Below are 26962 nucleotides of genomic sequence, written 5' to 3'. Positions count from 1 at the left end.
TGAGCAAGGTATTTTTAGCATCTGAAGGCTGATGGTTATTTTGCATTCTTGAAATGTGCATGCAGGTTTGTAGGATTCGTTTCTGTCCTTTGTGAATCACTAAACTGTGTTTACATTGTAGGATGTTTTGGATGACATGTGGGGGATTCTGAAAGCAAAGTATGTGGAACTGAACTCTCCTTCCATCAGTGAGAGCCAGTATGAGGACTTACTTCGTGGATTTGCAGAGCTGGTAGCTATTGGACGAGAGAAGATTGCACAAGACCCAAAGCAGCTAACAAAAAGCAGAGCAGCTCTACAATCTCACTTGGAAAATCACAAGGTATAAGATGCTTATCACAGCACTGCTCAGATCAGCATAGCAGGAGCACTATTTTCTGTGACTGGTTTCTCTCCAGTGTTATTGAGAAGAATAACTAGCTCATAGCATAGGGGAGGGACTGGAGTATGTGCAGGAAACAAAGCAAAGTTTTTCAGTAGACCAAAATAGGACCCACTAAAGCATGAAAGAGAGGTTGTTATTACAACTGCAGTTTTAGTGATAAATTAAGATCAGGATTTCAGTTTTGTCAGTCTAATACTACTTTGGCTTACCACAGAACATACTGATATGTGAGGAAAACAGGTCCTTCTAATTACTGTTAATAAACCAGTACTGAGGTTCCTGAAGTTGCTGTCTAGCAACTGGGAGTTGAGCCATTACTTTCAGCATTCTGTGCTGTCATGAGCTGATGGAGGAAATGTAGCCATAACAGCTCCTTTTCCAGAGGGAAGATAGTTTAGATCCTCCCCTTGGCAGCCCGGTGTCCCCTGTACCCAGCTGCTAGATGCTTGATGGGAGATGGCTGAGAATGCACCTGCATCCTCACTGTCGTGGAACTTGGCAAGAAGCCCTGGCCAACGTTAGTCACTCGAAGATGACTCTGTCATGTCAAAGCCTTGATTTAACTGCTCCACATAGCTGAAACTCCCTTAAGAATTGCTTCACAATGCCAAGCACTCCAGAGTCATTGGAACTGTGTTTGTCACTCGCAAATTGCCCTTAGCAAAGCAAAATGTTAGGAATTTATTTACAAAGGAAAACGAATAACGTATCTGCAGTCCAAATATACATACCTTGGTGTGCAAAAGCAAAAGAAAACTGCCGCTTTCCCTGCCCTGGTTATCAAGACTTACCAGGGTGCTCACACAGCCAATGCCTGGGATGTGGTCCTGAAGTGAATTTCTTGTACTAGTTATCAGTTCTTGGTGAAGAAGATCTTGATTGGAAAGTGCAATCTTGAACCCTCAAAGCTTTTTTGTGGGGGAAAGTGTTCTCTTGAGATTCAGACATTTCCCAAGAGCTCAGCTGAGCCTTAACTAAATCAAACTCTTACCCAGTTATCCCAAAGGATTATTGTGCCCTACCTACTACTTAGGCCTTAGAACTGCTAATACCCTCGGTGCTTGGAGTTGCCTCCCATCCAAGTGAAACAAACTTGATAATGGCTGTCTGGTGATACCTACCTCACACTAAACTATGAATTTACGTATAGTTAAACTCTTCCTTTCATCATCTTCCTACAACATCTTCATATTTCATATGAACTGAAGGTATAAATGTAGTTCTTTATCTTTAGAGATGTATAAATGAAAATAGTGTATGCAACTCATCTGCACCAGGGGAGGTTTAGATTGGACATTAGGAAGCATTTCTTTACTAAGGGGATGATCAAACATTGCAACAGTCTTCCTAGAGAGGTCATTGATGCCCCAAGCCTGTCAGTGTTTAAGAGGCATTTGGAAAATGCCCTTAATAATATGCTTTAACTTTTGGTCAGCCCTGGAGTGGTCAGGCAGTTGAACTAGATGATCATTGTAGGTCCCTTCCAACTGAAAATGTTCTGTTCTATTCTATCACTGGTTCTTGACTAACAATAAAATGATCAGCAAGTGCCCATCTTGGGGTGATGCAGCATTTGGGTAGAAGGCTCCTGACTCCAGCTATGAGAGACCCTGAAACTGGCTATGCTTCTCAGTGAGTCTTCTCTGTCTCCTTCATACTCTTGCTGTGGGTATGTGATCTCTCTGAAAGAGCAAGCTTTACCTTGTGTTTTTCAGGACTTTTTCCACAACCTCATGACCCACATGGCTTTCATGCAAATATTTACCAAGAAGGTGACTCCCTCCATCCTACAAAAGAGAGAGGAATTCTGGAGAGAACTGGTGAATGAAGTCAAGTTGCTGGAGCAGAAGTCCTGCCAGTATGGTATACACTTAGAGAGCCTGTTAAAGGTAATAAGTCAAAAGAAACCCGGAGTTAAAAGTTGGAGGGAAGAAGGAGAAGAGTTGCCTCTAGCGGAATCCTTTCTGCACCAGTGATTCTTTGGCTAGTAGTTGTCCTTTCCTGCCTCCATTGGACAGCAACAGTCTATTGCTTGTTCTATGTGCGTCAGTAAACTGGCTTTTTTCCTTTAAAACCTCTGAAAGTGGACACTTCAACCCGTTACTCTGACCTGGGTGGGACTTTATGACTTCTTGCACTAATTTCTGAGTGCCTAGGCTGACAGGAGAGCCATTTAAGGCAAAAAAGTGCCAGCACTACTTTAAAATAAAACCTAAAGATTGATCTTAAAACACCTCTAGAGAATAAAAAATTAAGTATGCCACTTTAAAATAATAGACCTTGAAGATATTAGATAATTAATTAATTAATCTGTGGTGAAATCATGTCTCACTTAAATATTTCCATATTGTTCACCTATTTCCACATTCTGTTTCATAAAGAGCCACTGTTGCTAGAATAAGCATTAAGACCTCAGCCTGGTGTAGCAAAGATGCAGATAGGTGTGTGCTACGTTAATGATGCAATGTATTTTTTAGGAATGGGTGGAATTTGATGATGAATGCCTAGTTTTCAATAAGGAATTAGAGGCACTTTCCTCTACATTGCCTTCTGTGAATTTGGTTGAAGAAACAGAAGAAAGATTAATGGAAAGGATTGCACTTCTACAGGTATTTATGTGTTTGTCTCTCTGACTGGTTTTCTCTGTGGATCTGTAGAGCTTTGTGTCCTTGTCTGTGTCCGGATGCAAGCTGAAAACTTACTTTTAAACATAACAGAAGACTGGGCTGCTAATTTCAGCCAGGGGCTAGAAGTTCATTTAAGCAGGAGTAATGACAATAGCTACTTTAGAACTTGGTCTTTAAATTCAAATATTTAGGAGAAGACAGTGTGCAGGCTACATGGATCCAAAGGACAGCAGGCAGCCTTGGAGTGAACACAGAGCCACTTCTCTGTAATTAGGAAATGATTTTCATGCCATGATGCAAAACCTATGGAAGAGGAGAATCAACCCACTGCCTTTAAGCATCGGAACCCGTGGTTGCAATAGGAGGTTTACCAGCTCCTTTTAAAATCCTGAGAATTCAAAATCAGATGTCCTGATTTCTATCATAACAAAAACAATAAAATTCTTTTTGTATAGAATGGCAAATAGGCAGAGCTACACCTTTATTTAGAACCTTAAGTTTTGGAAACCTGGAAACGTTTTATCTCTGTTTTAAACACATTTGAATATATGAAAGCAGCCTTTATGGTTGTTTTATAAAATTAAGAAGAAACAGTGTTTGATAAACTTAGTGATGTATTTTCAGAGAGTGCTCTGCATTACTTGCAGGTTTGACTTTTCTCAGTCTTTGGAGAACCCACTCTGTTAGACATTTTGCATTAACAAGTCTTTGGGTCTATATTGAGTCTAGTTTGATATTTAGATTCATAGATTATTAAGGCAAAAATTACTACTGTGATTTAAATAGTTGACTGCATAAAAGAGACGATTGGACATTCCCAGAAAATTCTGAGCTACAGTAAAGCTTTTGAAATAAATCAACAGTAGATATTTGCAATCACAGTGGGCCTCTGGTGCTTTTGATGCCTGTTGCACTGAAACAGGAGACACGCGGTATTTTTATAGCCATTGATTGTGAAGTTGCCTTGTTCGCTTTGTTTTTTTAAGTTCTTTTCACCCTTTAAGTCTTTATTTGTCTTTAAAGACATCAGAAACAAAGTACTAAGGCTTTAGAAGATGCTTTTGTGGGGAGTTCCAGCACTGGAGCTTTGCAGTTTCAAGGGCAAAGCAGAATAAAATTCTCTGGGGCTTAGTTTCTGTGAGAGAAATATCCCTATTAATAATACTGTACAAGCTCCTTATGCCTGTAGAGAAGTAAGATACTTGCACATTACACAATTGCTATTTTCTGCCTTCTCCCCAAGACTGATCTACTTCCGTGGTTTTTTTCCCTTATTTCCCTTTTCTCAACTTGACCTTCCAGTGAAGTGTAACAATGGTAGAATGATGCTTTTGTATTTATTCACTCCCACTCTTCATTCCTCGCTGCCACCATTATTCAATAATTATCCCAACAGCTTCCTTCCAAATGCTGGTAACATTTTTTTAAATAGGATAGCACCAGAAGGCCCTCTAAGAACAGGAGGGCAATAACTTTCTCCTGGGGACAATCATATGTTTGGACGATGCAGCCAGATCTGATAGAGAGTGTTTGTCCATTGCTTGAGGTTTACATGTGTCAAAAAAACCCATCAACTCATATCATAATCATTCTGATAATGTATGAAATTATATTGAGATCTGACTTGATCTATCCAGAGGAAGCAAAAAAAACCCCACCTGTGTCCCTTTTGCATGTAATGAAGTACAAATTCCTTTCATTTGGAAAATAAAATACATGACAGAGGAAATATGAGATTAAGAAGTTAGAACAAATGCTGTGTGTTTTGCTAGCTGTGTTTTCAGTTTTTAAAATATTGTTTTGCAAACTTCCCATATTCCCATAGGAAATCAAAAGTGGTGTTGATGAAAAGCATGCCAGGCTGTACCAGATGGTGAAAGAAGGGAAGAAATTGCTGACTGCTGTGAGCTGTCCAGAAATAAGAAGCCAGATTCGGAAGCTGGAAGAACAGTGGTTGTCTTTAACCAAAAAAGTTGGTCATGAACTACACCGACTTCAGACATTACTCAAACTCTTGGTCAGGTGAGTATAACTAAGAAAGCAATTAGAGATATCAGCTAGAAATTAGTTTCTGACCTTTGATAGATGGATTTTCTGAAATATGACTGTGAGTTAATAAATAACATGGCTCCTTTAACTTAAAAATGAGAAAAAGAAAAAAAAAAAAAAGCAGTGGCAGTCGGAAAAGTGGCCCTTTATTACACAGCTGATCTTCTCTCACCGTGTAGACAAGTGCTTCACTTCCTGCTTACTTTTGTAGGAAAAATATTTTGATTGCTGCTATTGGAAAGTCAGTGCATCTAGGTGAGAGCTGCATCGTGCTGAAGTTTGTGCATTGGAAGTGTTAACAGGAGCTCTGATCATGCTGCCCTAAGCATTTTGGTCTGCTACGAATGCAAGCTAGCCTTGATTCCCATGCAAAGGCATAATGCGCCTGTCTGTGCACGTACACTGTCCACCTTACAAACATTCAAGACCTGGCTGAAATGCTGGCTCAACTTGTGTTTTGAAGCTCTGCAAAGGGGAAGGACCCAAGCATGCTCAATGCTTTCACATGGCGTAAGCCAAGTGTCAATGCAGTCCTGGCAATCAGGCGGAGACAGTTTGGGGGCTCTACAGCCCAGTCCACCAGCTGATGTACCAAGCTCAGCTCTCCCTGCACCTGGTCTGTGCGCTCCGAGCTCAGGCTGGCTGGACCAATAGTGTGGACAGAGCATGCCAGTGTTTGTTGGTATTTATCCCGTCTGTGCATTCTGCACTGTATTGTGCAGTATGCACAATCTCCTCGGGTGATTTTCAGGGAGAGCAGACCAACTGAAAAGAGCTGAGAGGAACAGTCTTCTGTGTACCTCCAGCAGAACTGCTGTGTTGCACATTGATCCATGCTGTAGCCATGACTCTGCAGGGCTATGTAGCAGGATAGGTGCCAGAATAACATATGCCTTCCTAGAGAGAGGAAGACAACTTGAAGGGTGAGAAATATACCCTAGACTCAGCTAGGAGATGTATGTTTGTGAGTTTTGTTTTCTCCTTGTAGCTACAACAGAGACTCAGAGGAATTAATGGAATGGCTGGATTCTGCTCAGCAGAGAATGAATTTTTGGAAGGAGCAGTCTCTCAACGTGTCACAAGATCTTCCCACCATCAGGGATAACATCAACAGCTTGTCTGTAAGTCAGTTCTCCTGCTGGGTTTAGATAAGACATCATGACTTTCATTGAAAATGACCCTTTTGAGTGGTTTTTGTATTTGCCATTACCCAGAAGCTGCCCACACAATATAGCACTGAATGGCTTTGTGCCCCAAAAGCCAACCCATTATCTGTGTGGGGAGCCATGAGGATGGGAGGCCACCTAAGATCTTCCTTCAGATTGCAAGACCAGCCAGAATACATAAATCAAAATGGAATCCTCATGTAATGAGCTCCTAACTGCAACACATCACAGCCCAGCCAGGATCTCTTATACACCTACAGTGAAATGGCATGTTTTCTGTCTTGCTCCTGATGCCAAGCAGTTCAGCCAAGCTGATGGGCCACTTACCAACCAAATCTGGAGTGTGGGCTCAAGGAGCAGGGGTGAAGACAGTGGGGCTGTGAAGATGGTGGCCAAAGTCAGGGAAGAGAAACATGCTGAATTGCATTTCATGTCTCTGCCTGCCCCCCCGATGCTGTGCTCCCCTTGTATGACTAGCCAGGAGGTTCAGCCCCAATGTGAGGCCTGACAGAGGGAGTCTGACACGGCGGGAAAGCAAAACATCATGGAGGTTCGGCTGGTAGGTGTGAGCTGGCCAGAGACTCAAGGACTGGGGTTGCTCCCTGTACCTCTATGTGAAGTGGGGATCAGGATATTCCCAGTTCCTGTGGATCAAAAGGTGGTGTTCAGCATTGTATCCAGCTGGGCAGAAAAAGGCCTTACCTGCTGCCAGAACATGTTGAGTTTAGGTTTACTGAATTTTACAAACTTGCTAAAATCTGTGTATTGAGGCAGTTAATCCTATGACTGAAGACCTGGTTTGTTGTCTTTATTTAAATAAATACATAAATACTTACCCTTTCTTAAATTTCTCTTGTGCACCTCAGACATTCTCTAAGGAAGTTGATGAAAAATCTTCCCTGAAGTCATCTGTGGTGAGTGCTGCCAACCAGCTCTTCCATGTGAAGCAAGCTGATACTGCAGCACTTAGGTCATCTTTGGCAAAGTTTGAGCAAAAATGGGGAGAACTGATTATACAGCTCCCAGCCATCCAAGAAAAGTTTCACCAGGTGAGAAGAAACTCTGCTGCCATCTCTCAGTTCAAGCTAAATAATGACTTTAAAATGTTGCTGCTGGGATTCAGACAGCTGCTGCCTAAGGCCTGCAAAGGACCTCTTTCCTAATTAGCTGTCTGTCTTGCTTTCAGAATATCCCCAATATTGTCCTGCAATTTAATTACTGCAGTGTTCTTCCTGGGCTATTTTGCACATATCTACTATCTTTACAGTTTTATATGAAAGTCTGTTACAATCAGAAAGAATTTTATTTCAAATTTCTGAATTCTCAGACTTCTCTTAATTTGTCATATGCCCCTCTGGAACACAGGGCTCACTTTCAAGTTCATACCCTGATAAATGCAATTATAGTGCCTGAGCCTTTCTAAAAATACAGGTGTCATCCTCCTTGATATTTCTAACAAGCAGAGTGTAGAGGATTCATTATATGCTTTATCCCCAGCTTCAGATGGAAAAACTTTCATCGCGGGAAGCTATTGCTGAACTAATGACCTGGCTGGACCATGTGGAACAACAGCAGGGACATGAGGAGCCAATAAATGCGCAACGTAGTGCTGCCCAAGTCCGAAGCCTCCTTCAGAAGTACAAGGTAAATGGGAAGCTGTAAGTCCAGGCCTTCTGCAAGGTGTTTAACTGTAACAAGGATGGAAACAGCCTACAGACACTATCATATCCTTCCCCTTGCTCTTGGGAGGGTTACTTAGATGTTCTCAAGGGTGCCTTAACCTCTTCCTTTATAAAAGCCTTTTGCTTCCATGCTGCACAAAACACTGCCTGCCCTGCAATACAGCTACTACCTGCTGTGCTATAATCTCCTTTTCCTCATGCTGTCCCATCTGTCTTGCTTGTTCTGTCTCTCTTACATTTAGATTATAAAACGTGTTGAGCAGGAAAGCTTTGCTTCCTTAGAAAGATAGACTCTCTGTTTGTGCTGTGGTTTAGCCTGCCTTTTCAACAAGGTATATCTCATAAATTTGGAGCTCCATAGCCAGGATTCATTTAACTAGAGAACAGGGTTTTTGAATATTATGTTTCATCAAAAGCAATAACCTGCTAGGAAAGAGGGACAGTCTTGGACAGGCTGCAGCAGACTCCTGGCTTTGTTCAGATGCCAAAGCACCAATGGCAGAGGCTGATTGCCCCAGCCACAGGAAGGATTCAATGCTTGTACTTCCATAGGTGCCCGGGATCCCAACCTTAGGGCATGAATCCCTCCAGAGCCATATTTTGCTCTGCCCTTGCAGAGCTATTGAGCAGTGCTCTGGGCTCAGACAGGACTACAGTTCTCAGTCTGCAGCTGCAGTTCTTGGACTCTTTGGTACTGCACATAAGGCAAGTGCCAACATAAGCATTTATTTCAAAGTGCCTTAGTATAGCAGATATGTAACATTTTGGTCTATATCAGTTGGATTTGGAAGTTGGAACATGTAGGCGAGGTGCTGTTTTTAACCCTTTGGATATTTAGAAATCAGTTTGTAGGTGTGCCTTTTGCACTTGACAGCAATGTGGGGATGTGTATGCTGAGAATAAAGCTGGGATGAGGGTCACGAGTTCCTACAGGGAAGCAGCTATGGCTTCAGTACTTCTACTGTGGTACTCCCTGGCGGCTTTCTTCAGGGTACTACTATATACAGTGAAGAGCCCTTTCCTTCCCTCTTCTCCTAAGACCTTCTGAAATAAAAAGGCGTTCCCCTATGTCGTTCTCTCTTTGCACGTAGTTTCTCACTCATCTTTGTGGGCAAGGACACTGGTGCTGGAGGACACTTTTGCCTCCCAGATATTCTGTTCTGATACCAGGTATTTTGATAAAGGAGCACAAGCTCTTGTCTGCACTTGTCTGTACTTGTCTCTGAGTCGCAGGAGTGTGGGAAGGCCTCAGTCTTAGCCTAATCCCGGCCCATGGCAGTGTGATGGTATTGTCCAATGGATAAAGTACTGGGTCTGGTACCCCTAGGTTTGTTCTCTGCTCTGGCACTAGGCTGCTCTTACCTTGAGCTACCCACATAATGGTAGTGATTTTCTGTAAAGTCTCAGTGGATGGAAATAGCTACACAAATATAGAATGGTAAAAATTGAGAATTATTCCTACAGCCAGGTCTCTTCCAGAAAAATATTTTAGGCCACGGTTGAGAATAAGCCATGAATGTCCCATAGCTGTGTCTTGAAGCAGCATTGGAACTGGTCAGATTAAAACTGCCAAATTAATTGGTTCTTTTTTTTTTTTTTTTTTTTTTCTTTTTTCCCCTCCAGGAATATATGATGGAAATGAACTTTAAACAGTGGATGGTAGATTTTGTTAACCAGTCACTCTTGCAAATGAGCACTTGTGATGTGGAAAGCAAGCGGTATGAAAGGACAGAATTTGCCGAGTGTCTTGGAGAGATGAACCTGCGGTGGCACAGGCTGCAGTCTTCTCTGAACAGAAAGGTTTGATTGAGTTCTGATTGCTTTCTGTCACAACTCTGATCTTACCTGTGCTGGTGCTCTGTATTTTGCAAGCAGCCTTTTCCCCTGAGACTGAAAACACTGTTGAACACAGTGAGACTCACTGTGCTCTCTGCTGTCTCTCCATCCTGCTGTCTCATCGGCAGCCTATGGGTTGGTCTTGTAGCACGTCAGCTATCAGGTGGTGGATAGGCATCCAAGCCTCAGCAAGGTCTGGGAGGGTAAACTCTCCTATAACTTGCAGGGAGGGAAAATAGGCAAAATCTGCTCTTCATGACAGCCTGGGATTTACCCTAGTTGACTGTATTAGGTGGAAAAAATAAGATTCCACATATGAAGAAAATATAGTCAGTGATGTGTCAGCAAAGACCACCTATACTGAGAAAACTGAAAAAGAAAGAATTTGGGGTAGTGTCCGCAGGGGAACCTGTTAGTGAAATCTGTTGAAGCTTTGGGGTGCTGTGGAAGTTGGGACATTTAAAACTTAAGGGGAGAAAACACTGGGTGGTTTGTGGAAAGGAGAGGTGCTGCACTGCTTGGTACAAACAGCCAGGTCCTGCTCAGCAAACACAGCACCAAAAAAGCAAACAACTCCTCCACATGCCATACGACAGGAATGAGAAATAGGGATATATTAAGCTACCACCCATTTTGCTGTTATAGCAGTTGGATTTGCCAAAAAAGTAATTATTAAGTAAATAGTGTTGACAGCCATATTCAGATGGGGACATATGACCCTGCTGAAAAGGCACAGCAGAGATCTGTTCCCAGCCCTGCTCCAGCCCTCCTGGGTCACTGGAAATGTCTTACTCTGCTTCTGTGTCCTCCCTCTTCAGTAATAAAATATGCTTTCCCAATGGAGTGCTTTGAAGATCGGCAGCTGATAGGCAAATTCTACGTGTAGACTAACTATACCAGCACATCTTCTGTGTTTCTCTGTAGAAAAACTGTTTCAGACAGTGCCTCAGAATTACTTTACTCTAGCGAGGCTGGAAATAATCCATGTATCCAGAATTAGATGCTGGTGCTTGTGTGCCCCAGCGCCCGAAGAGCTAGTGTGACTCGTGCGATGTGGAAAAGACCAGGGGAAGGTTAGCATCCCACAATGCAAACATGAGGCTGCTGGAATGAATCCCTCTACCAGCACATTCCTCTTTCATCTCTGTTTCTCTCCTGAACTTACAGGACTTTGGGAGAAGCTGCCCTCCCTGAATCCAGATACAAAGACTGCTGATCAAACAGAAAATTCCCAAATTTTTCTGACTCAGAAAGTCTTCCAGAAACATTTTCAAGTGGAAAGTTCAGTTCCTGAACAACTGAAAATTTCCATGATGAAGTTTCAGTTTTGGGGGGCAAAAGAGCTATCTTCTTTAATCATTTTCAGGAAACTGCATTCTAAGATTTAATGGATCCTCAGGGCCAAAACTGAAGATAGGAGACTTGAGGTCCCTTGCTTATTAGTAACTTTGTTGGGCGATTTTAGGGAGATTGAAGTTTTCAGACTTCATATGAACATGTCCATGTAGTCCAGGGTCCCCCAGCCTGTCAGGTCTGCAGGTTGCCAGGTCCAGAACTCACACTGCCTTGTTTCCTTCCCAGGGAAAAGGTCAGATCCTAAAGAGCCAGTAAAATTTTTTAGATTTTCCTTTCAAAATATTTTCTCTAAATAGTATTTTCATTGTAAATATTGTAATCTCAAATTTTGTCATGGAATGGGGAGCAGTGTTTCTGCCCACCTCTAGGTTTAATGAGTTAAAATAGTTCTGTAACTTTCAGATACAAGACCTGCAACACATTTTGGAGGATATTACTGAAAATGAGAACAAAGCACAGACTCTACGCAACTGGCTGGAAGCTCAGAGTGACCGACTGAGATCTTTACAAACCCCAGCAAGTCTGATCTCTGCACAGAACACATTAGATGATTGCAAGGTAAAACATTATATGTGTGATATTACTACAAAAAACATATTTAGCACTTTGCCAAATCCAGAGTAAAGAATCGCACAGATTTTAACAGAAAAAAAAATTGAAGTTGCCATTTTCTAGAACAATGCTACAATGTAATTTTCATTAAAGCCTGTTCAGGTGATAAAGAGCCAGATCCACTTTTAATGTGAATTGCTGTTTTATGTTTTTTTCCTCCAACTGAAGATGCATCTGCTATTGTTCTGTGGTATTTTGGAGTGTTGTGCAGCAATATTGTAGATCTTACTCTGAGATGACTCCAAAAGAAGTTGTTTTCACTTCAACACAGCCATGGCAAAAGCTATTGATTCCATTAGTCTGAAGAGCTCTGTGGTGGCAGTGTTGTGGAAACTACACAGACTCATTTGGAAAAATAGCAACTCTCTATACTCCTGCCTTAGAATGGAGTCTCTCTGCACCAGTCTCAAGAATCTGGGTGTACTTTGGGGTTTTTTGTGTTTTTCTAGGCATAAGTTCCCTCAGAATTAGTACAGGTGCAGCCAGCTAATAATTGGCTCCTATTACTCTGACAGTCTGCTGTTTTCATTCAGTACAGTGTTCCTTCTCTATTTTTTAACATGGAATATTTGTTCTTTCATTGCCATGGTTACGTGTCTCTCTCTTGTAGTAGGCTGCTTTTATTGCCTAGAGTGCACTGTTACCCACCAAATTACTTGTCTCTTTGAAGCACTCTGAAATGTATTGAGGGGCCAGAATGGAAGAAAGACACAGGGTGTCTTTGGCTAAAACACTAACCTGCTCACAGCAAGGTACAGCTCTAGGATGCAGGTGGCTAAAATATTTCATTAAAAGTAATTTGCTCAAGGAAAATGAGGTCCAAATTTGGAAATGTTTGGGGGACTGTAAGTAGGGGGGAAAAAAGTCATGACTTCAAGCGTAGTATTATAGGAAAATGTTAAGGCCCATTGTGAGTATGGATATTTACTCATGTTGTGAAGAACTTATTGGTGAGCTTTCCCCAGCATGTCAAGACTAGCTTATAATCTTGCTGATTGTGTTAGGGGAGAAGTTATTCTCCCAGGCATCTCCATGATTTCAGCGGGGTTACTCCCATGGGAGAAAGACTCTGGCTAAGAGGACAAGATGAAAATAACTTTCTAGAAGTTGTTAGGATGTCAGGGACCCTCATATGGCAATGTCAGTTCCTATTTTACCTTTGTCTGCTAGAATAGAGGAGGATCCAAATGCTAACCTATCCAAGAAAAAGTTCAGCTGCATTAAAAGAAACACTTTTTGCATCTGGAGAGGTACAAAGAGGCTTGCATGGTGGCTGAGGAATTAGCTCCTCATAATTTCCTTCCTAAGTATGATGTCCAGTGCTCATGCTGACACCAAATGGACTGATTCTAGCTCTACCTGCAGGAGACTGTCTAAAGCAGCCACTGTCATTTTGAATTCCTGTAAAACAGTTGTTCTGTATCAGAGTTGAAATGGTGGTGGTGTTGCACGGCTGAAAAATTACACAGAATTGGTTTTAAAGAAGGAATGTTTATCTAAGCTCCTCACACAGATTTTCTTCTATGGTCTCATTAAAAGATCTTATTTTTTTTTGGTGGTTTTTTTCATTTAGGAGCTAGAAAATCAACTCATCACTAAATCCAAAACTCTTGATGAGCTCAAACAGAGTTTGGCTTTGAATGGTAGTGCAGAACAAACCCCAGAAGCTCTGTCTCTCGGGATAGCTGAGCTGTGTGAAATGATGGACAGCACTGAAAGCCAGGTAAAAGCTTTGTTTGCATTCAGATTTCTTCCAGTACATATTCTTACCACTAATGTTACTCTTCATGGAGGGGCCGGTACAAAAAAGATGCAAAGTATTCCTTATTCTTAATCTTAACCTTCCTAAGAACTTCCTTTGAAGTCTTTATGTAACATAAACTAATGTATTTCCAAGGTTGGGAGAGAAAAATAATATCTGATCTCAAAGTAGTTTGAATACAGTGGGAGGATGGACAGACCCCCATCTGCAGTTTAAGAAAATAAAGAAATAGCACTGCTTTTTTTTTCTGTCACATTGAAAATGGAAACTTTAAAGACTCTTACTCAATCTGCTTCTCTTCCATACCCTGGTCTTTCTCCCCTGTAGTAATGCTGGTGGAAGCTGCTTACTCCTGCACCATAATCACTGTAGCTTTTCCATCTCCCAGTTAGTCTTTCGACCACACGCCTGGATGGCTTTTGCTATCTTCAAATCCTGTGTAGTTTCCAATTGCTTCAAGGAGAGTCTGACAGATTGGTCAGTCTGCATTTATAGTTATATTGTCTTTATACCTGAAACTCATCTTTTTTTTATCTAGATGTAATTGATAGGTGCAGAAGATATAATACATACATTTATGAATTTAAATTTGTTATAATAAATACATGATGCAGTGATTGTGTTTATAGTTAAGATTCCCTTACACTTTCTATTATAAATGCCTTGCTTTTGTTCCTCAAAACTTTGTGAAATCTGGTGCATGATGAAAGTTGTCCCTTCCGCTATAGAGCTGGGGATTGAAATTGGCAGGACTGACAGCCTAGTGCTTTTTTCTTCTTACAGTCACCATGGTCACATTAATTTTAGTATTTTTATGTCTTAAGTATTGAACTTAAAGACTACAGAATGTTCTTACATCCTAGTTGTCTGCATGTGCAATGAAACACCAAGTGCAGCTTTCTTCCCACAGCAGAGCCAGGCTGTGATTTCAAATACAGGTCTAAGGAGATGATTGTACCTTGATTGTATTGTCCATAGATTGATTTCAAAACTGTGAGTCTGTGGCCCAGAGACATTTCACAAGCATGATGTCTTTCCATCTTCCTTGTGTGGGTGGTAATTAGCTGCGTGCTACAAAAAGCAATTAGAGATTCCTCCCACCTATACCACTATTCGAATGAGAATAGGGATGATTAATCCATCTACTCCTGCATGCCTGGAACTAGGATAATAGGATACAATGATCCATATAGTCTATTTAGCATGCACTACGGTGTAGAAAAGTCTTCGTCTTCCATTGTGTAGATGTATAGTCAGAACTGAAATCTGGCATCTGCCTTTGCCAGGTCCCATGGAGGCATGCCTGTTTGCTTGCCTGGTTTTCATGGTCTTCTCAAAGCATCTGGTACTGGCATGACTGAAAATACATATTGAATTATATGAATGTTTTGTCTAACCCAGGACATGCCTTATGTACTTACCTGATACAGAAGGATAAAAATGACAAATCACACTGAAGGAGGACTGTGGCCTTGTGTTTGCAATGTCTAGGAGTATGTGGCAAATGGAAACCATGCTTGTCCCCATATAGATTAAACAACTGCAATAATGAAAGAGACATAGAAAGCAAAGAGGATATCCATAATTTAATTTTATATGAGAATCCTGAAGTTCCTAGACTGCAATTCAGGTGGGCCTGCATTATTAGAGCACAATGGCATAAGAGGGACAATAGCTCTCCAGAGTATTGTAGTAGTATCGTCTTCTGTACAAAACAATTTCTGTTCAAATTTTCATTGAAAGGGAACTTGATCCCTGGATCAAACTATTTGCTTCCTAAGAAGATTAAGGTTCTCAACTTCCTCCCACTTCAAGTTGATTTTGGCAAGAAGGAATAAGCAGTTCATTATTTCAGTACTTTTTACTTTTTCAGGCATTCTGGAGTTGTGTCTGACAGAATACTGCTACCTTGAACTCTCGTTCTAGTTTAACTCTGGTTAAATTTTTATTTCTAGCAAATTCTCATACTTCACTCTAAAGACCATTAACTGTTTGATTTGCAGCCTGCACAATTCCTTACTAAGTAAGAAATTACTCCAGCTTGTGAAATTCTTGTGGCTTGTCATGGAGTGAGAATCACAGAAGCACAGAATCGCGAGGGTTGGAAGGGACCTCGGGAGATCATCTAGTCCAACCCTCCTGCTAAAGCAGGTTCTCGTAGAGCATGTTGCACAGGACTTCGTCCAGGCGGGCTTTGAATATCTCCAGAGAAGGAGACTCCACAACCCCCCTGGGCAGCCTGTTCCAGTGCCCTGTCACCCTCAGAGTATAGAAGTTTTTCCTCATATTCAACTGAAACCTCTTATGTCTCAGTTTGTACCCATTGCCCCTTGTCCTGTCACTGGACACCACTGCAAAGAGTCTGGCTCCATCCTCGTGACTTCCACCCTTAAGATATTTGTATGTGTTGATGAGGTCCCCTCTCAGTCTTCTCTTCTTCAGGCTGAACAAGCCCAACTCTCTCAGCCTTTCCTCCTAGGGGAGATGCTCCAGTCCCTTTATCATCCTAGTTGTTCTCCTCTGGACTCTTTCTAGGAGTTCCTCATCTTTCTTGAACTGGGGAGCCCAGAACTGGACACAGTACTCCAGGTGGGGTCTCACCAGGGCAGAGTAGAGGGGGAGGAGAACCTCCCTCGACCTGCTGGCCACACTCCTCTAAGCATTGAGCTTAGATTTTTACGTCAATTTAAAAGTGATTTATATGTCAGGACTACCCAAGAAATAGTAATAAAAGTGGTTCATTTGCAGGTTGCACAGTTAAAGACCTCAATGCAGTCAATACTGGAGCAGTGGAAACTATATGATGAAGTTTATGCAGAAGTCAGCCTGATGACAACAAGATATTTGTACTCCATAGACCAGTGCAAACCTTCTGTGGTGTCATTGGAAGCTTTGAAAAACCAGGTCAAAACTCTCCAGGTAAAATCTACTGAAGTTGTCATATTTCCGTATTTCCTTCTTTGCCTTTAAAAAAATAAACAAACTCCACCGTAAAACAGACAGAAAAATTCATCTGAGCCACCTCCTCTTTATTATAGTGCTATTGAAGTCAGTGGAATACTTTTTTCTTTTTTTTTAACTCCAGAGGCACTGAGGACTATTTTTAGATTTCTTACTTTATTTAGCACATAAATTCAACTCTGGTGCAATTTAGATACCAAGGTTCAAGAGAGAAGTACAGGTCAGCTGCTACCATGTCTGCCTTCCTGTGGGCTAGCAGAGCCTCCATTTTGAATTGCAAAGATCCCTTGATGTTTTAGTCTTCTACATGTGCTGGAAGGCATCCCCATATGAAGCACCAGGCCCTCACGCTCCCTTGCACCACAGAGTCCAGAGGGACGTGGGCACTGCACCACCACCCCTCATGCTAATGCCTACTCATAGAATCATAGAATGTTTTGGGTTGGAAGGGACCCCTAGAGGCCATCTAGCCCAACCCTCCTGCAGTGAGCAGGGACACCGCTAACCAGATCAGGTTGCTCAGAGCCCCGTCCAACCTGGCCTTGAATGTTTCCAGGGATGGGGCCTCCACTCCCTCTCGGGGCAACCTGTTCCAGAGTTTCACCACCCTCATTGTAAAGAATTTCTTCCTTATATCTAGTCTAAACCTACCCTGGTTTAGTTTAAAACCATTACCCCTTGTCCTGACACAGCTGGCCCTACTAAAAAGATTTTCCCCACCTTTCCTGTAGGTCCCCTTTAGGTACTGAAAGGCCGCAATCAGGTCTGCCCGCAGCCTTCTCTTCTGCAGGCTGAACAACCCCAACTCTCTCAGCCTATATTACTATTATTACTCAGTCCATGTATAATCCACATGGAGAGCAGGAAGTTTGGCTGGAAATACAGCTGGCAAAGGAAAACCTAATACTATTGCTGTTTGTGTTTGCCTAAAGGTTACTTGCCATTCAGGTGAAAGATGTTTGTTCTCAGCTCATTGATTGAAAGGAAATTTGCCCCTTTGCTTGCACTTCCCAGGGAATTGCCCTGCCATAAGGCTGTAGCATAACCTGGAAGGAGTTGCCTGCGCGTCGATGCTGGGACTCGGTGCAGAAATGCAGGGGACCTGGGAGAAAATCGGCGAAGGGACTATGTCTCTAGATCTGTGATTTGAAGGCTCTGCTTGCGGTGCTATGTCCCAGCTGCTGTGCCAATGACCACTGACACATTCTGCATTAAAGCGTTATTTGCATTAAAGCATCTTTCCACATATAAACAGCATGGGAGTCAAGGTCCAGGACCCAGGATTCCCCTTCCCAAAAGCTATGGCTTGGGTTGGGTGGGTGCAGCAGCCCTGGGTCAGAGCAGGGGGACACCCAAGCCTGTCATTTCCAGTTCCTCCAGCACAAAGTGAACTGTTCAGTTGCCCTCCAGAGAGCTGGAGTTTTCCTGCACAGCCTCTGAATGAGGCTGGGCATAAATGCCAGGCGTAAATGCTCTGGATTGTCCTGCTGCTCTGCTTGGCTATTACAGAGTCTAAGTGGGGCACTGTTTCAGTGTAAATGAGGCCTGGTTTCGTTTATTTTCAAGTTATATCAAGAAGTGGTGCAGGACAGGCTGAGGCTGTGAATCCCAGGTACGTGTCTCTTGGCAGAAAAGCCTGCATAAGCGATTTCCACCCTCACCTGGGTACACGTAATAAATGGAAGGAGCTGGGTGCCTTCTTACTTCCATCCATCACCCTCTTTATTTTTAATCTGGACCAGTTCACAGATACGATCCATGACACAGTTCTGCAATTGCCTGTATCAGTAGGGGAACACACAGCCAGGGACAGGAGTTGTCAAGCCAACTTTACTGCCAGTAGAAATTCCCTGAAACAGTGGCTTAAAATAAAAACATTTTTGGTTTCTAGTTAATTAATTTAATCAGTTCAAGGATGTGGGTTTATTAAATGGGCTGTTTCTTTAAGAGCAAATAAATGACTTCAGTTTAAAATAGGCCTCCTGAATGATTTCTTTTAACTTGGACCATTTCACCTCTCTTTTTAGCTTCCTAATTTTTAGGATCAGCTGTTAGATTTTTCACAAACATTTTAATCTGTGCTGCAAACGTGTGGCATTATTGCTACCCTATCCCTACCAATCTATAGGGGAAGCTACATTTAGGTCGTTCATCTCCACAACTAATTGCAATAATCAATTTTGCAGTCTCTTCAAGATGAATCGGAGAACAGTGAAGGAAGTTGGGCCAAGCTCCAGGCTGCTGCCAGCAACCTGAAGAAGAACTGCTCCCCCTCCTTTGCAGAGATTATTGAACAGAAGTGCACAGAGGCACACTCTAGGTAAGCTTGAGAAAAAGACCCCTGTTTATTAGTATTTAAAAAAAAAAAAAGTTGCTGAAGCAGGACTTGAAGGTCTGTCGTATTTTTAAATCTATATTAATACGACTCATCTGTCTAAGGGTACCTGTGTGAGGAGTAGCTGATACTACCTTTCTTGTGATGCATCACAAAGCACAAAATGGTGCTGTGGCAGTGGGCTTTCAGTAACATGGGTATGAATGCAGAGAAACTCCCACAGGAATCCTACACCAAATCATATTCTGGAGGAAAATGCTCTTATCCTTTGATATGTTGGCAGGTGGAACTCAGTAAATGAAGACATCACAGACCAATTGCGGGCAGCACAAGCAACCCTGCAGCTTTGGGAGCCCTTCGATACTTTATGCAGTGAGGCAGAAGCCAAGCTACAGCAGCACAAAGAGCAGTGCACTCAGCTCTTGGATGCTCACATGCCTGAGGATAACATGATAGAAACCCTGAAGCAGAGGATACAGGATATAAAGGTACATGGAGTATGTTTCTGCTGCCTGGTACAAACCAGGATTTATTTCTGAGAAACAAATCAAAAGGAACACCTTCTTCACCCTTCCTCCCCCAAATCCAGTCAGTGGAAAACATAGAATCTGTGGGGTTTTTTTCCCCTTAAGAGGCACCTTTGTATTTCCTTTAAATACTTTGACCAGATCCTGAGACCAAACCAAACTAGAGTCAGCATAGGGTGAGAAGAAAGCATCTTCTGCCCCTTTCTGCTCAATGCAAAGAATCAGGGCTGTGTTGGAAGGAATCATTAAACCAAAAATTATTTACTTTATGGGGATCTGCTTGGGAGGAGATATAATATCTACTAGAACAATAGCTGGCAAAAAAAGACCAGTTTTCCAGAACACAGAACAATCTTGAGGCCTTCTACAGTCTTCAAATTGGTTTTATTTGGATTTGGTACTTTTTTTTTGGCCTGGTCTGATAAGTTCACAGATTTCTGAGCTCATTAGATTATTCTAAATGCTTCTGACTTTAGGCAAATGAGATCTCATGCTGAGACCACAGGGTACATTTGACTCTCGAGCAGCAAAGCTGCCATTAGGTTCTGACATTCTGGGTTTCTTCAGACTGCAGTAAAGAAATATAATAATCCTTATTTCAGGACAGAGCGATGATTCATCATGCTTTATGAACCTCTAGCCACGTACTGGAAGAAGTCTAAAGTACTCCATTTTGCACGTGGCCAATTAAGAAACTTTACATTACGGGAAAGAGAACTCATATATTTCTTCCTGTGTCAGAAACCACTGACAGCAGTAAAGCTTAGACCAAAACACTTTCACTTTCTTCTGATCTATTAATGGCTGTGACAGAAAGTCATCAATATGTCAGCAAAAAGGCATCACATTTTCTGGAAATTTTTGGGAAGAGTTTTGCACCTGCTAAGCAAGACATGACCACTAGAGTGCCATTAGCACTGTAGATCCTGTCCTGGTATGTGTGGGTAGGACACACAGAATTTCTTGCGGTTTTTTGAAAGTGGTGAGTTAGAAGAATGGGGATCAGTGATACGGCATATGAGTTACGTGTGTTTGAAAATACATGTGTGTTACCAAACTGAATTTTAATCTCTCTAATCTTTTCCTCTAGTATATATTAGGAAAGATTATGGTTTTGTGTAACTGTCGCCACAATAAATAAAAATAAAGTTCTGAATAGAGAGTAAAAAATCAAAATGGGTTATTTACTAAATGGCTGAAGTGGCAATTTATGATGTGATTCATTCTAAAGACAGGGGTCCGGAACTAAAAGCCATTGTGCTTTTTAGGGAAGCATGTCTGCTCTTTGCTATCAATCAGAAGTTGTCATTCATTACTCACAGAAAAGACAATATACAGTGGCAAATTCCAGGGGTTTTCATGGCTAGAAGTAAATGACAGTTGTCCAGGTCAAAGAAATAATCAAGTACATTGAACGGCGTATAAAACAACTCCTTGTTGTTCTTGTACTGCCTTCAGAGTTCAATTTTATAGTATCACTTCTCTAGTAAAGGGGAACAAATAAAACCAAACCCATAGTCCTCAGTCACTAAGGGATCCAAAGTACTGGTATGTTTGTAACATAATAGTTATGGGCCAGTTTCTCCATCTGCTAGTGTAAATCCATTCTGTAGAGAGGGATATTCCGATTTCTCTTCCTAGTCTCCTCTGTAGCAGTAGTATCCTGAAGTCACTGGTGTTCCATTGAACTTTGAACTGTGCCTTTCCCAGCACTAGAGTAATGGATGCAGTTCCCATTATCCTCCAAGTAAAAGACGGAAGCTTGCACCATAGCTGAATTTGGCTCCCAGAGGAGATCAACAAAAAGAGCTTAGTTACAGCAACAAAAGATACTAAATGAAAGTGGCACATGAATGATGATCTGATTGATTTGCTGACTTTTTTTTTCTTTCCCCTTCTCTCATCAGAATTTACAGCATGGCCTTCAAAACATAACAGGATGCCGTACCCAGATTTCTTTGCTGGCTGATAGGATAAGACAGCAGTCTGGGACAGCTGCAGAAGCCACTCTGTTGGAGAAGCTGCAGACGCTCCAGAGAGCATCCTATTTGGAAAAGATGTTGCAGAGGAAGTTAGATGAATTTGAGGTATTTTTTTGAATATTAAATTAGCTGTCAGTGTGAGGAAACTTCTTCACTAGAGCCCTATGTGAGCTACCTTCTTCACTAGAACACTGTAGTTCTTGAATTGAAATGAAATTTCAAAAAAATTAAACTTGACAGTATGAGCAACTATGTGAGCAAGTAATACATGAAGCCAGAGGCACAGATAAAGGAAGGGTTTCAGCCTTCGTACCTGCTTGTGTTGCTCTAACAAGCCTTTGTAAGTGAACCTATTACAGTCAAGCAGTGCGGGACCCTCAGATGATTGAAGGTTAGGAAATGTACTTTTATTCTATGAACTTCAAAGTAAGTTGTAAACTTTCTTAGCTCTGCCTTTGAAAAAACCTAAGACCTTCATTTTGATTTGATAAGAGTGCATACAATGTGCCTAAAACCAAACAGAAAACTGTGGTCATTTGATGTAATTTTGAAGACCAGATTCAAATCCCTTTCAGGCAGAGTAGAGAGGGACCTGGGTCCAGGTTTCCCCGTAAGATGCTGTGCTCACAAGAGTGTTGTGGGATTGACTTCCCCTCTGCACAGCTATTCCCAAGAAAACTTTCAAGCAAATGTACTGCTGTACATTTACTGATGTAAAATTAATCTGTTCCTGTGAAAAAGTCTGGTTTCAATGAATTGTTCTGTTCTAAAGTAAACCCAAATTCATCAAGAAATTTTCAGCCAGCTCTATTTATGACTCCCGTCTACCAGCACAGTTCAATGGCTGGAAGTCAGATATCTTTGTGAAGATAACAGATTTCTCGTATTCCCTTTGAACTTCTCTCTCCATGAAAAATTTCATTTGTGGGTAGTCATTTTCCCTGGTGTAACCCTGCCACATTACCACAGAACTGTATCTCGCTCCCCACACCAATTTTTGCCATTCACTCTTTATAAAAATTTGCTGTTTCAGTGTTCTTAGAGATGTGGAGCTTAATTCTTGCAAGAAAGAAGAAGCTTTCCAAGTGCTCTTCTCCCTGAGCCAAAGAAACCAACCTAGTGAATAAAAAAGTTGAATTCCAGCCCTAGTTATTTCTTTCCACAGAGCTCACGTAATCTGCACAGCCTTGGCTGTAGGCACATGGGAGCAGGCCCTGTGTGTAGCTTAAACGAAGCTCATGTTTACAAGTTTCTTCCCTCTGATAAACTAAGTTTTGGCTTTCCACTTTCACAGTAGATCAAACAGCCCGAAGCTACAAAAAGGTATTGCAGATGCCCCTATTCCTTCCATACATAGATGAATCTCTCAGGATTTAGAGATTCAGTTTCTGGTGCTCTGCTTTGCCTTAAATTTTCCCCTTATCCAGTGCAAAAACTGAAAAAGTTCAGTTAGTGAGTTATAAATATGTTGGAATTTGGGTTTAACATCTGTTTGTTTTCCTGATGATACTGCTTATTGCTCCTTTTTGTATACTGAATATATATATGAAACCATAATTAATGTAAATATGCAATATTCACCCTAGTTCAATCTTTTACAACTGGAGGATTTCAAGAACTGCCTTGAAACACTGGAGGGTCATGTCAAGAATTGCACAGAGGCCTTCGATAGTCTCTGTCTAGAGGGAGAAACGGACAACTCAGAATTGCTCATGGTATGTTTGGATTCCCAAGAACAAAAAGATACATACTCAGGATTTAGGTGCCCATAGGATACCAGCTCTTGCCTACTTCAAGAAACTCTTTGTGTCCTAAGAATCATAGTTATAGCACTTCTGTCAGAGTAACTATAATCTTATCCAAAATGCAAAAAGCAATGGTTTAAGTTCATAAAAACTCTAGATATGCATTGCAGGCCTAATGCCTGTATGAAGGGGAAGAAAATCACATATATTTGGGGTTGATGTGAGATCTTTTTCACCAGCTTTGCTTGGAGCTACCCTGTTGCCCTCAATGTAGTGTACAAAATAAATCTGCAAGTACCAGCTCTTGAATATCTGTTCAGTACTGTTGGAAAAGCGGTCCCTGTGCAAGGGTATTGTGACTTTTTTTGTTTCCTAAATTCTTTGAAGTTAACACAGAAACGTTGGCTGGTTTTGGGTTAGCATTTTGGATGCATAACCTTCAGATGCTTCCTACAGAAGAGGCTTCTATATTTCTTTGAAATGATAGGAAGGCAGTATTTTTTTTTTTGCAATTAATTTATTTTTTTTTTACTTCCAGAATCACACACTGGAGCTTGCTGCACTTTCTCCAAGCATAGAGAGTTTGAATGAAGCAAGCATTAAGGTGCCACTCAGTGACTTCACCCTGAAGAAAATGCAGAGCCTGACTCGGCAATGGAGTCAGAAAACAGCAGCTGCTCTGGAACGCTGCAGGTCCGAAATGCAAACAAAAAATCGCTACTAACCATTTCCTTTTCTGTGAGGAAAATCAAAACCAAATTAAAACCTGGGAAGTCTTGCAGTCTGTTCTCAGCTTTCTCCAGGGCTTTCCAAGTTGAATTCCTGCCCTTTAAATTTACTCCAGATTATTCAGTAGCTACTTGTATTCCAAGTCACTTGAAGCAAAAATCTGGATGCTCATAGGTGAAGAATGTAGCAAAGTACCAAGCAGAACCCTACTATGTTAGTATTGCTAACCACCACGTTAGACTGTATGCAAACATATCCAGAAAAACAACCACCAACACGGTAGTTTCTGATGATTTCTTTTGTTTTACAGTGTGCTTGAGGGAACTCAAAATGATGAAAAGAAATTCTTTCAGAAATGTGAAAACTGGATGAAATTCCTAGAAAAAATGAAAGAGGCCTTAAAAACAAACATTCCAGGGCAATTTGAAGAACTGCAGGAGCAACAGAGAGTATATGAGGTAAAGCTAACTCTGAAAATGGAAGCATGTTCCTGAACGGTGGAAGTGGGGGGAAATCACTAGAAAATACTGTGCCTTTTCAAATTAGATCTGGGCAGAGTTTTATGGAACATTTTCACTCTTGAAATGTGGCCTTCTACTTATTCAGAGGAAAACTTCGAAATGTGAAAATCCTTTTCCAAAATGGATGGATCCCTTTTTGCAGGGATCAGACCTTTAGGAGTGTGTCATCAAGTGTTGCGTCATGGAAACCCTAGCTTTCTCCAGCCCTGAGGTTACTTGCCTGTCTGCCTGCCCTACAGTGCTGAAGCCTGTGGCAACTAGCTAGGCGGTTTGCTGGCGATCTGGCTGGAACCTTACCAGTTTCTGGAAGAACTGCACTTAAACCAAAATGTTTTCATAGCATATTTTGATTTTGACTGGTTGTTAGATTTTGGTGAAAATCTGTTTCACTGGCATCTTTCCAAACACTTGCTATTTGTTACAGAGAGTGCTTCACACAGGTATGGCAGTATCCATTCAGAGGAGAAGGTACATTGCATGCTACCAGTAGCATGTGAATGCAATACTAAGCAAAGTGTCTATCTATAGACTTTGTCCTAGTGGTGGGAGGATAGAAGAACAACCAAAATACAGAAGAAAAAAAAACCAACAAAACCATGTGGTAAACGCTAAACAGCATGAACTGTTATGGTGAGCTTTATGCTGCAGTGGACCACAGCTTCACACTACCCAAAGTACTGCTGCTAATTCCGTGGGGTGTTAAGTCTCTGCATGTTAGTGATATTCATTAGGGTCCACAAAAAGTTATTCTCTCTCTTTCACTTAGACCTCTCCAATTTATTCATTGCGATGAAATTATTTATAGAATAAACTTTCGTTCATTGTGTTAAAGAGTAAATTCACCCTTATATGTAGCTTTTTTATACCTTTTCTATGGGTTTCTGTCTAGATTGCATTTCCCATTCATGAGTCCAGCCAACTTTAGGCTTCAGATTATCTGTAACATACAGCTCCTGGCGGGTTCTGCTATCACATATATGCAAATTCCCCCGGTATCCAAAAAGTGTGTAATCTGTTAGGGTGCATTCAACACTGGCAGTGGAAAATAATAGAGTTTTCAGCATTTAAAACTAAATAAATGCTGTCACATCTGGAGCAGAACCAGCTTTCGTAGCAAAAGTTGTTCAGTGAATAGCTAAAACTGTTGTTCTTATGGTATTTTCAGATGCTGCAAACTGAGATTTCCATAAATCAGCAGACATTTAATTCTATCATAGCAAAAGTTCTACTCTTCTTGGAATCTGGAGAAGCAGAGAAAAGGTATTCGCTTTATTTTTCTCCCTAAGATCTTGGTAATTCAGTGAATATACTCTCTTCCTTGGAGTTGGTATTGAATCTTTGCTCTCATGAGGACATAATTCTTGACTGGGCTCACTCTTTAAATAACCCCTGGCACATTATGCAAGAGTGTTAGGAGGTGCAATAAGAAAGAAACACAGGTGCTCTGGCCAGACTGCATTTTGGATAGTAAATGGATGGTCTGCCTAACAAAAGTAATTGCTCCTGGACAGGAGGCTTCCTTGTCTACTGCTACCCTGCAGTTGTTGAAACTGTAACTGTGGTTGAGAAGCTACCTTCCTGCAGAGGGTGATGAGGATGCTGCATATCAAAGAGCCTTTCTTTCTTCCTAGACCTCTCTACTTTTTAAAGCACAGAGGTGTGAGACTATCCATGTTGCCCCTGGCACACATGACAGGGCATTGAGTCATCGGCCACGCAATCCAAAACATATGGTAGTTAAACCTGTTTTTTTATCAGAATGATATTATATTTTTCTCTTAATCAGTGTAGAGTGAGAAGCAGCAAGTAATATTTGTGAGCAGAGGTTCAACTGCCTCAGGCATTTCTGCTGTGAAGACATTACCCCTCTCTGCCAGAGCTTGCTGCTCCCAGAGAGCTGGCAGGACAGTGTGTGCGCTCCCCCCAGCCACTTCAGCATGAAGTCCATAGCTTGGCTTAAAAATGCCAGAGAATGTAGGGCTAAACTAAGCAAAGATGATGGATTTTTGTGCTGAAGCTAGCCCCACAAACACAGGTGTTTGTATAAGAGCTAATCTGGGGGCCATGGCCTCCTGCAGAGGAGCAGAATTGATAGATGGGGGTTGTCTTAACCACTGCAGCTAGATATGCTGGATCATCTAACCATGTCATAGGAGAGGCCAAAAACCTGCTTGAATGGGTTCAATAACAACACAGAGCCTTTTCTCTTTGCAGTTAGGTCCCAGTGCTGTAGGATACAATGGTGGTTGAACTCCCGCTTACAGACTGGTAAAGGCACAGATCAATTTTGCAGCACAATCAGTGTTCTTGTCTCACTTGACCTTCTTCAGAGAAGTGTTCGGTGCATATTGTTTCTGTGATTGCTGTACTCCGTATGTTGCTATATCACAATAATAAGAATGATTTACATTATCCATTCTTGTATCATGTAAAAGTATTTTTTGAATGCTTAAATGCTGGAACTCAGAGAGCAGGGCTGAGAGTAGGGCTACATAGAGCTTTTTGCATAGTTGTGTATTGTAATTGGAATACAATATTGCAAATGGAAATTCATAACAATTATTGTAAAAGGCAGCCTTGAGCTCAAAATATATTAACACTCAACATTGGTCATCTTCAGAACAGAGTTTATTTCCAAGCTCACGTTGCTGAAAGAGCAGTGGCAGAATGTTATCCGGATGGTTCAG

General features: G+C 41.5%; 1 protein-coding gene across 1 annotated transcript in view; it reads left to right on the top strand.

Annotated features, from left to right (window-relative positions):
* Nucleotides 1-26962, top strand: part of SYNE2 (spectrin repeat containing nuclear envelope protein 2) — a 181869-nt gene that overhangs the window by 109337 nt on the left and 45570 nt on the right. The window contains 19 exon segments of the mRNA XM_009644870.2: nt 122-322; nt 2101-2274; nt 2863-2994; nt 4838-5034; nt 6050-6182; nt 7094-7276; nt 7725-7871; nt 9533-9709; nt 11504-11659; nt 13287-13436; nt 16224-16394; nt 18623-18756; nt 19055-19259; nt 21206-21385; nt 22867-22995; nt 23564-23718; nt 24065-24212; nt 25441-25535; nt 26896-26958. Of these exon segments, the coding sequence (XP_009643165.2) occupies nt 122-322; nt 2101-2274; nt 2863-2994; nt 4838-5034; nt 6050-6182; nt 7094-7276; nt 7725-7871; nt 9533-9709; nt 11504-11659; nt 13287-13436; nt 16224-16394; nt 18623-18756; nt 19055-19259; nt 21206-21385; nt 22867-22995; nt 23564-23718; nt 24065-24212; nt 25441-25535; nt 26896-26958 (2930 nt within the window).

This window comes from Egretta garzetta, unplaced genomic scaffold (genome assembly GCF_000687185.1).
Source record: "Egretta garzetta isolate BGI_Z169 unplaced genomic scaffold, ASM68718v1 scaffold508, whole genome shotgun sequence".
NCBI lineage: Eukaryota > Metazoa > Chordata > Aves > Pelecaniformes > Ardeidae > Egretta > Egretta garzetta.
Note: the sequence above shows the minus strand (reverse complement) of the source record. Positions and strands in the feature narration are given on the sequence as shown.